The sequence below is a fragment of the Galeopterus variegatus genome, unplaced genomic scaffold (assembly GCF_000696425.1).
Source record: "Galeopterus variegatus unplaced genomic scaffold, G_variegatus-3.0.2 Scaffold1855, whole genome shotgun sequence".
Lineage (NCBI taxonomy): Eukaryota > Metazoa > Chordata > Mammalia > Dermoptera > Cynocephalidae > Galeopterus > Galeopterus variegatus.
The window spans coordinates 192249-202365 of NW_007727966.1; the positions used below are offsets into that span (position 1 = coordinate 192249).

At 57.2% G+C, this 10117-nt stretch overlaps 1 protein-coding gene across 2 annotated transcripts in view; it reads right to left on the bottom strand.

The window, feature by feature from the left end:
- Positions 1-5291, bottom strand: part of NACC1 (nucleus accumbens associated 1, BEN and BTB (POZ) domain containing) — a 14695-nt gene extending 9404 nt beyond the window's left edge. Inside the window, exons 1-5 of one of the 2 annotated variants that reach the window (XM_008579306.1) lie at positions 3915-5291; positions 3657-3830; positions 2331-2436; positions 2131-2228; positions 146-1136 (exon numbers count right to left, since the gene is read on the bottom strand). In XM_008579306.1, coding sequence (XP_008577528.1) covers positions 877-1136; positions 2131-2228; positions 2331-2436; positions 3657-3830; positions 3915-4890 — 1614 coding nt within the window. In that variant the 5' untranslated portion in view covers positions 4891-5291 and the 3' untranslated portion in view covers positions 146-876. Of the gene's footprint in view, positions 1-145; positions 1137-2130; positions 2229-2330; positions 2437-3656; positions 3831-3914 lie in introns of those variants that run through there. The other variant, XR_550988.1, reaches the window with a different exon arrangement.
- Positions 5292-10117: the final 4826 nt, after the last annotated feature.

Genomic DNA, 10117 nt, shown 5'->3' on the forward strand with positions numbered 1-10117 from the left:
TGGGGTGGGGTGGGGGCGGGGGGGGAGGGGCGGCAGCCCCCCAGCCTGCTGCCCTGGGTTCCAACCCTGGTCCTACTGCCTCTTATATCTTCATCTGTTTGAAAGCAAAACCTCTACACATGCACACGCGCGCACACACACACACGCATATGCTCTGCAAACCCCGGACACCTCTCCTGTCCTCTGAGGCCCTTGGTCTGCCCCCAAGAGCCCTCCTCCCTTAGGACCTGCCTCTTTCAGGCCCCAGGGGACCAATGGGGGCAATAGAGTCCCAGCGATGGGCAGGGGAGAGAAAGGTGCTGAGCCCGCCACCGCTGGCCACATTAGGTTGGTTGTGGAAATTTCTCATAGCCTCAGTTTCCTCAGCTATAAAATGGACAGTCCCCATGGCCTCGCTGACCCCAGCCCCAGGTCCAGGGACAGACGAGGGTGACAGGAAGGCGCTTTTGGAGACGTGGAAGCACTGGGAGGTGACAGGAGGGGTCTGAGAACCCCCAGGGACCCCCGTCAAGTCCCAAGGGGCAGAGGCTGAGGCGGCCCAGGGCCTGGGGAGGGGAACCTCTCGAGCGCCCCAAGCCAGCCCCCTCCCACGCGGGGCCTGGTGAGTAGGGAGAGGAATGCTAGGGGTCAGGAGAGTGCACTGTGTCAGAGCAGGCAACACAAACCTCGCCGCCACCTGCCCCTCCGTCCTCTCCCTGCCGGCCGGCTCATATTGGGTGAAGGGGGTGTGACAGGGAGGCAGAGGGGCCAGGAGCATGCAGTGCCCCCCGCGGGTCCTGGGGAAGGACAGACAGTAGCTCGTGACCAAGATGGTGGGTGGGTGTGTGTGACAGGAGGGGGGAGTGTGACGGCCCCGCGGGGAGGGTCCAGTGGGGGTTACTGGAGGGCCTCGGCCGAAGGGCCAGCCTCGCCATCGTGGCTGGCAGTCTCGAAGCCGTGCTCCAGGCCCATCATGTCCGGCTCTATCTTGCCCGTTTCACCAATGAAGGTGGTGTAGGTGTCACCCTCAGCCAGGAGCGCCTTGGGCTTGGGGATCCAGCTCTTGCGCACGACGCGGCGGGCATTGGTGCACATGTCGGCGGCGATAGCATTCATTTCGCTCTCCTTGAAGTTGGGGGCGAAATTCTGGCAGTAGTCTGCACAGGTGGCGCAGGCGACTCAGGCAGGCTGCTCCCATGAGGCCCACCCTCTTCCCCCACCCCACCCCCTGCGACATGTGTGAATCCCACTCAGAGGGGAGACATCCAAGGCTACATGGTGACAACCTAAAACACCCAGGTGAGCTCAGCCACGCGTGGGGAGGCTCCGCATGACAATCTGGACTTGCCCCCCGACAAGTGGCTGGCACCCTCTGGCGGCTGCCCTTCATCTGGCTGACTCTGCCTGGCCACTTCATCTTTTCCGTGACTGCCCTAAGTTTGAGATCCTCCTGCCTAACACAGGCACCCCAGCCTTGCTTCAGCAGCTCTGCCCTTCGACCGCAAAATAATCTCTAACCAATCCCAACCCTCTTCCCAGCACGCTAGAGTGAGCCTCAGAATCTTTCTCAACACCAAGCTCCACCTATCCATCCATCAGGGCCACCCCTGGAGAAAAAAGACCATCTGACCACCCCAGGCCTCCTCCAACTCCAGAAGGCCAGACACTCACACTTGACGGCGTGGAGGACGCGACTGTCCAGTGGTTTGCGTCTGGGGTCGTTATCCCACTCAGAGGGGAGACATCCAAGGCTACATGGTGACAACCTAAAACACCCAGGTGAGCTCAGCCACGCGTGGGGAGGCTCCGCATGACAATCTGGACTTGCCCCCCGACAAGTGGCTGGCACCCTCTGGCGGCTGCCCTTCATCTGGCTGACTCTGCCTGGCCACTTCATCTTTTCCGTGACTGCCCTAAGTTTGAGATCCTCCTGCCTAACACAGGCACCCCAGCCTTGCTTCAGCAGCTCTGCCCTTCGACCGCAAAATAATCTCTAACCAATCCCAACCCTCTTCCCAGCACGCTAGAGTGAGCCTCAGAATCTTTCTCAACACCAAGCTCCACCTATCCATCCATCAGGGCCACCCCTGGAGAAAAAAGACCATCTGACCACCCCAGGCCTCCTCCAACTCCAGAAGGCCAGACACTCACACTTGACGGCGTGGAGGACGCGACTGTCCAGTGGTTTGCGTCTGGGGTCGTTGGTGGAAGAGCGGATGCCGGTGCCGCAGCTGTTGGCCAGAGTGTTCCTAGGGGCAGGGCAGGGGGCACAGAGGAGTCAGTGCTCCCCATGGTGGTGGGGGCATGGGCAACCCAACTCCCCCACCCTGGGGCGCTGGCCAGGGCCTCACCGGTCAAAAAAGGAGGCCAGGAGCCGCCGCAGCAGGACCTTGTGCCTTGTGCCCGCGCTGACGTGGCAGTTCATGAGCTGCGCCCTCGTGATGTACACATTGGTGCCTGGCGAGGGAAAGCTGGAGAGTGGCTCAGGGTGCCCCCAAACCACATGTCCCCTGCCAGGCCAGGCTGTGACCTGGGCCCAACCCATTTCCCAGAACCCCTGATACCCTCCCTGATGGGCTCTGGGTCCCGCGAAGTAGCCCCAGGGACCCAAAGGCTGTCAGATGAGGTTCCTTTGGACTCCCCCAACCTCATCAGTGTTTAGGAAAGGACAGAAAGGGCCGGCCCGTGGCTCACTCGGTAGAGTGCGGTGCTAATAACACCAAGGCCCCGGGTTCGGATCCCACATAGGGATGGCCGGTTCGCTCACTGGCTGAGCGTGGTGCTGACAACACCAAGGCCACGGGTTTGGATCCTATATAGGGATGGCCGGTTCGCTCACTGGCTGAGCGTGGTGCTGACAACACCAAGGCCACGGGTTTGGATCCTATATAGGGATGGCCGGTTCGCTCACTGGCTGAGCGTGGTGCTGACAACACCAAGGCCACGGGTTTGGATCCTATATAGGGATGGCCGGTTCGCTCACTGGCTGAGCGTGGTGCTGACAACACCAAGGCCACGGGTTTGGATCCTATATAGGGATGGCCGGTTCGCTCACTGGCTGAGCGTGGTGCTGACAACACCAAGGCCACGGGTTTGGATCCTATATAGGGATGGCCGGTTCGCTCACTGGCTGAGCGTGGTGCTGACAACACCAAGTCAAGGGTTAAGATCCCCTTACCGGTCATCTTTTAAAAAAAAAAAAAAGGAAAGGACAGAAAGGGCGTCACCACCCACAGGGCACCTGTTGTGCACTCGGGGGCCACTATGCAGGGGGAAGGAGCCCTGACTATCCCCAGGGACAGAGAAGGAGGCCTAGGCTGGGACAGATCAACAGGGAGCGAGGCTCATACCCAGGCCAGTGTTAGCCCTTAAACCTCCCTGGGAAGCAGTGAACCTACCCCCGTGTGGCCCAACCTTAACAGCCAACACTCGAGCCAGCCCCCAGAAGCCAGAACCTCAAGGCCAGTCTCTGATGTGTATCAATTCATCTAATCTCATCAAGAGATCCTGCCAGGGTGGCTGTTATCAACATCATAGTACAGTTGGGGAAACTGAGGTACTGAGGGTGTCAGCTGTCCCAGGACACAGCCAGCATGTGACAGGCCACCCAGCCAGGAGGGCACCGAGGCCTGAGGCGGCAGAGTGGGAAGGTGGGGGATGGAGCATGGCTGGCCCACCTGTCACCAGCTCCAGCTTCTCGGAGGGGTCGCCCTCATCGTAGAGCTTGGGGTGGCAGCGGTTGCCAATCTGGTTGATGAGCTCGGCCGGGAGAGACGCAAGGTCCTGCCTCACTCGGATTCGATTCCGGGACTCAGGGGCCACCTGCTCGGGGAGGGCCTCCACCTTCTCGGCTGTGGGGAGAGAGCGGCATGTATGTTGGGAGAGGGTGGTGCCAGGATGGGGGGTGGGCAGGGGCAGTTGAGCCGGTGCCCCACCTGTCTGGCCGACGTTCATCATGCTGTACATGGTATACATGTTGCAGATCTGCCGGTACTGCTCGTCCACGCCCTCCTCTCCCCCGTCCTCCTCCTCGTCCTCCTCATTGTGGTAGGAGCCAGGGCTGTCGCTGGTGTAGGCACTTGAGGTGCCCGGGCTGGTCCGCTCGGATGTGCTGGGCCCGCTCACCATGCCCCCTGCTGCCACTGCTGCCACCACTGCCGCCCCACCAGCTGGCTGCCCGGCCCCTGCCCCTGATGCCGCTGCCATGGCCACCCCGGCAGGCTGGGCCGCTGCCACCACTGGGGACTGCTGGGGAGGCGGGGCTTGGGGTGGCCGGTTGGCGGCCAAGTCCGGTGTGGAGAACTTGGCCATCTTACGGCTGCCACCGCCCCGGGCCTCCTTCTGGCCGCTGTCCCACAGCCGCTTGGCCACAGGTGTGCACTGCACAGAGTCCGACTCCTCCTGCTCCGTCTTGACCCGTGACACAAGGGGCAGCGGGGTGCCGCAGGCTGGCCAGCCTGATGTCTGCGCCACGGGGCTTTGGGGCTCGGATGATGGGGCCTCCTCAGCGTGCAGGCCCTGGGAGTCGCAGCTTGGGGAGCTCACCTTGAGGAAGAACTCTGTGCCCTTCTCCATGATCTCCTGGATCTGCAGGAAGCCGGCCGTGTACATGAGCAGGAACTGGTTGCCCACATTCATGCTCAGCCGGCCCGTGTAGCAGAAGCTGAGGATCTGCTGGAAAGACTGGGGCTGCACAGCCGCTGGGAGCTCCACCACGGCACTGCGGCTGCTGTTGAACAGGTCCCGGAAGTAGGAGCTGCTGGCGGCCAGCACCGCCCGGTGGGCCTTGAAGGCGTGGCCCTTGACCACCACGGACACGTCACAGTACAGGCCCTGCAGCCGCTGCTCATTGAGGCACTCCAGGATGCTGTTGCCAAAGTTCGGGATCTCCATCTGCAGGGTCTGGGCCATGGCGGCAGCTGCACAAGGGATAGGGAGAGACAAAGAATGGAGTGATGGGGTCAGGGGGCAAGCGCTGGTTTGGCCCGGCCCGCACAGACCTCATCTGCTGGAGGACACACGAGAGCAGACATCCATGTGATGGAATTTGCCATGGCCGTAAGAATTGCACAGGGCCACCCACTCCTTTCACTTAGGTGGGGATTTGCTTTTATGATATTACTGCCAAATTGGCTAAGCCAGCTACAGACCAGGGTGGCCACATGCTGTCCCTTACAGAGAGGGCAAAAGCATTCTTACCTGTATGTACTTGAATATTAAATGAGTTTGCCTAGGTGCTTGGAAAGGTGGCCAGGACACAGTGAGTGCCCTGCGACCATTAACTAGCACTGGCCATTAACTAGCACTAGCACTAGCACTAACACCTGACCATTAACTAGCACTAGCACCACATGCACACGCAAGGCACTGGCACACAAACACCAGGAGGGCAGGGTCATGTGACTGTACACCAGAGTCTGCAGTGCTGAGCACGGGACCCTCAATCACTACTTGTTGAATGGCTGAGTGACCACTCAAGAAATGACATGAAAACATCACAGTCACCTGGGAAATGCAAATCCAAACCACAATGAGATACCATCTCACACCCACTAAAACCAAAAAGGTAGTAAGTGCGGGCAAGGATGAGAAATCAGAGCCCTCATACTCTGCTGGTGGGATGTAAAACAAGGCAGCCACTGTGGAGGACAGTCTGGAAGTCAAATGGTTAAACCAGGTGACCCAGCAATTCCACCCCTAAGATTTACGCCTAAGAGAAATAAAAACATATATCCACATAACCTGTACACAAGTGTTTATAGCAGTGTTATTCACAATAGCCCAAAGGTGGAAACAATCCAAATGTCCGTCAACAGATGAATGGATAAACACAATGTGGGGATCCGTACAATGGAATATTATTTGGCTATAAAAAGGAAGGAAACTCTGACACACACTACAACATAGATGTCCCTGGAAAACATGATGCTGAGTGAAAGAAGCCAAACACAAAAGGCCACATAGTGTATAATTCCATTGGTATGAAATGTCCAGAATGGGCAAATCCATAGAGACAGAAAGCAGATTAGTGGATGCCAGGGGCTGGGGGAGGGGAAGGGGGAGTGATGAGAGCAAAGAGGTGTGGGATTTATTCTTTTTTTTTTTTGGGGGGGGGGGGCAGCTGGCTGGGACAGGGATGGAACCCTGGACCTTGGTGTTATCAGCACCATGCTGTAACCAACTGAGCTAACCACACAGCCCTATTCTTAACTCAATGAAAAAAAATCTTCTAAAACTGTCTGCGGCAATGGTTGTACAATTCTGTGCATATACTAAAGACCACTAAACAATACAATTTAAATGGATGAACTGCATAATGTGTGTATCTCAATAAAAGCTATTTTTTTTTTTTTTAAAGATGACTGGTGGGGCCAAGCCCGTGGCGCAGTAGCGCTCCCGCCGCGGGTTTGGATCCTATATAGGGATGGCCGGTGCGCTCACTGGCTGAGCGTGGTGCGGCTGGTCTCAAAAAGGGCAAAAAAAAAAAAAGATGACTGGTAAGGGGATCTTAACTCCTGACTTGGTGTTGTCAGCACCACGCTCAGACAGTGAGCTAACCAGCCATCCCTATATGGGATCCGAACCCAAGGCCTTGGTGTTATCAGCACTGCACTCTCCCGAATGAGCCACGGGCCGGCCCAAAAGCTATTTTTTTTTAAAGGAAAGAAACTGTGGGACTGGTTTCTTCTGGGCAGAACTGGGGACAAGACTTGAATGTACTGCCTGTATATAGAACTAAACAATATTTTAAAAGAAATAAAAGGTGTGAATTTATTTGAATTTATGCAAATTAACCCAAAAGTGCTTGAGGAGGAGGGGAGGAAAAAATGGGAATTGATCTTGCTCAGGGCGCCCATCCCCTGTCCTGACCTGTGGGGACACCAGCTGGGGGGGTGGTGGGGGAACCGGGCACCTCTCAATGTGTGACCATCTGCATCAGAGCCTGTCTTGCCTCTTCTGGGAGGAAGAACTGGCCAGGTGAGAAGGTGGAAAGCCTGTGTCCCATACTCAGGACAATCGTCAAAGGGTTCTGAAGGAGGGTGTGGCTTTATACCTGACCCCACAGGTAAAAGTGAGTCTTCTACAATCCTACAGGGTCTCGTCTACAGGTTCTGGTACTAACTGGGCTGGAGGAGGGAGCGAGAAGGCTTCCCTGAGTGAGAGGCTGGAGCAGAGACTAGCTGGTGAGAGAGGAGAACAGCCGAAAGAGTATGTGCAAAGGCCCTGGGGCAGGAATGGAGTCCCCAGCTGTTCTTCCCTCACTTGCAGTTAGCTCTCATGCATCTTTCACATTTTTCATTCATTAGCGACTCCATTCCGAGCTGCCTCTGAGGGCTGAGTCTTGGGGATACAGTGGAGACTTGACCCCTACCTGGTTCATTCTGAAACGGCCGCTGTGAGGAACAGAAGCACCGCGTGCCCAAGGGCTCAGAGGTCCACCTCGAGTCCAGGTTGAGTACTGCCTCTAAAACCGACCTGCTCCTGGGACCCAGAGCTCCAAATCTCTTTCACTATTTAGAAATCAAGGCTAACCTAATTCTACAAACTCAGCCTGTAGCTCTGACAGACCATGTGGGAGACGCAGGCCCTGCCCCTCCAGCACCCAGGCTAATAGGGGAGCCACCTGCAACATACAGGAGCTTCCTGCATCCTCTTAGCAAGCCTTTGGGGCTGGTTTCCCACTCCCAATTCTCAGCTGGGAAAACTGAGGCCACGTGAAGATGAGGCCTGTCCTGAGGTCATATGTGAGTTAAGTGCCAGGGGCAAGATTCAAACCAGGGTCTGTCTCAGCACTAAAGCTTGTGACTTCCCCCCACCCACTCCAAATCACTGTCACCGCTGCAGAAAACAACTTCGGGTAATCAGAGGAGGGAGACAAAGACTGGGAAGCGCCAGTCAGAAGGCAATACAAATTTCCTCCCAGGAATTCAAGTTCAGGTCTGAGTGTCTACATGAAAAGGCAGAAGGGCCAGCCCGGTGGCGCATTGGAGAGTGCGCCGCTTGGGAGCACGGTGGCGCTCCCGCCGAGGGTTCGGATCCCATGTGGAGACCGGTTCCCGCTCACTGGCTGAGCGCGGTGCGGGCGCAACACTGAGGGTTGTGATCCCGTTGCCAGTCCCCGGTACGGGCACAACACCGAGGGTTGCGATCCCATTACTGGTCAGTAAAAAAAAGACAAAAAGGAAAAAAAAAAAAAGAAAGGCAGGAGAAGCCAAGGCACCATGTGGGGGGCAAAGGACACAGCCCAGAGAGCCCACTTCCAGGTGTCCTGGCATCTCTGACTCACCTCCCTGGCTGCCAAATTGGAGCCACCCCAGATACTGGAGCCCAAATGGCCAGGGCCAAGGTGGCCAAGGAAGAAGCTGCTGGCCCCCAGTTCCTGGAGGGGTCTTCCAGGATCATACCCAAAGAGTGGGGACAAAGACAGGACAGGCGTGCAGCTCTCCAAAGGGCCAGAGCCAACCTGACATTCAGGCTGGGGTCCCCAGACTCAGAGCCCAGCACCCAGAGCTTTGGAGCCTTTGATTAGCAATTGCAGGGGAGGGAGAGCAGGGAGCAAATGGTGAGAATGGCTCAGCCAATCAGCGCACAGGAGCCCTCCTGGCACATTGCTGGGTGGGTGGCAGGTCTGTGAGCTGCAGATACCTGAGTGCTGTTCCACCAGTACCCTCACGGCCTCACCGTCCCTGCACGGAGTTAAGGTGGTCACTGCCTAGGGGGAAGACGGGTGGGGCGGGGCTGTGGAGAGCCCTGGGGCTGCAGTGAAGGGGCCCGGGTGAAGCACCCCTCCCTCCAATGCCAACTGGCATAATCCAGTCCACTGGACACAGAAGGACAACTGCCTTGGGCCCTGCAAGAAGCCCTTCACCCATACCAGCCCCAGGAGGGAGCAGCCATGATTGGGCTCCCAGAAGAAACAGCAGCTGGTACCTGGCCGGATCACCTGCTTGTTGGAGCAGCGGAGGGACAAAGTCAGGGGTCGGGGCCTCTAAACCACCTAACAATTCTGTACCCAAGCTGAGCCCCCAGAGCAGCCAACTCTGCTCCCCACCCCACCTGATGAAATGAACTCCTCAGCCTGGCACCCAGGCCCCCCCCACCCCCACCCATCTCAGGCGGGCTCAGGCACACTGCGTGGTGCCTTGCATGTGGCCAGGCCTCTGCCCCAGCTCTGCACCCTGCTGGGACTGCCCTCCTCCTCCCACCACCCAAGTCCTTCACTTCCACCCTCAGCTACTCCTGCTCTGAGTATTCCCCAGAAGGAAGATGCCATCTTCTGCACCCCACCTCTGCCACAGCGCCCTCATTTTTACCTCCAAGAACACTTGACTCTGAACTCCACGAGAGCAGAAAACCCTATCTGAATCATCTCTCCTCAAAAACCCGGCATATCAGAACTCCCTGGAGGGGAGGGGCAGGAGGCCCAGGGCAGCTCCCAGCCCCATACAGGGCAGAGGGGACCCTCCCAGCATTGCTACTCCTGGTCCCAGTGCAAGTGGGTCTCCCAGCAAAACACAAGGGCCCTGCACACGGTTTCCATGACCTCCCAACAGTCACTCAATAAATATTTGCCAAGTCCCTGCCTGGGAGCCAGGGGCAGGCCACCACTAAGACAAAGCCTTGCCTCTGGAACTCATGGTCTAGCGGGGAACACCGCCATTCATCCAGAGTTGCACATATCAACACACTGCGGCATGTGGCTTTGCCTGGAAGAGGCAACACTGGAGTGGAGATCAGGGAGGGGCAGTGGTAGGCTGGGAGCTCTCACCTCTGGGGGAATCACACCTAATCTCAGAGCTCTGCTATGGACTGAGCTGTGTCCCCCAGAACTCTTATGTTGAAGCCCTAACCCCACAATGTGCCTGTATTTGGAGATGGGGTCTCTAGGAGGAAATTAAGATTAAATGAGGTCATAAAGGTGGAAGCAAGAAGGCTGCCATGTGCAAGCCAGGAAAAGAGCCCTCACCAGAACCTACCATGCTGGCACCCTGATCTGTGAGAAAATAAATGTCTGTTGTTTAAGCCACTCAATCTACAGTATTTTGTTCTAGCGGCCCAAGATGACTAATGTAGGCTTGAAACAGCATCTATTCACCAACGACCTCCCTGTGGGTGCCAGACCCCCCACCCCCTTCCC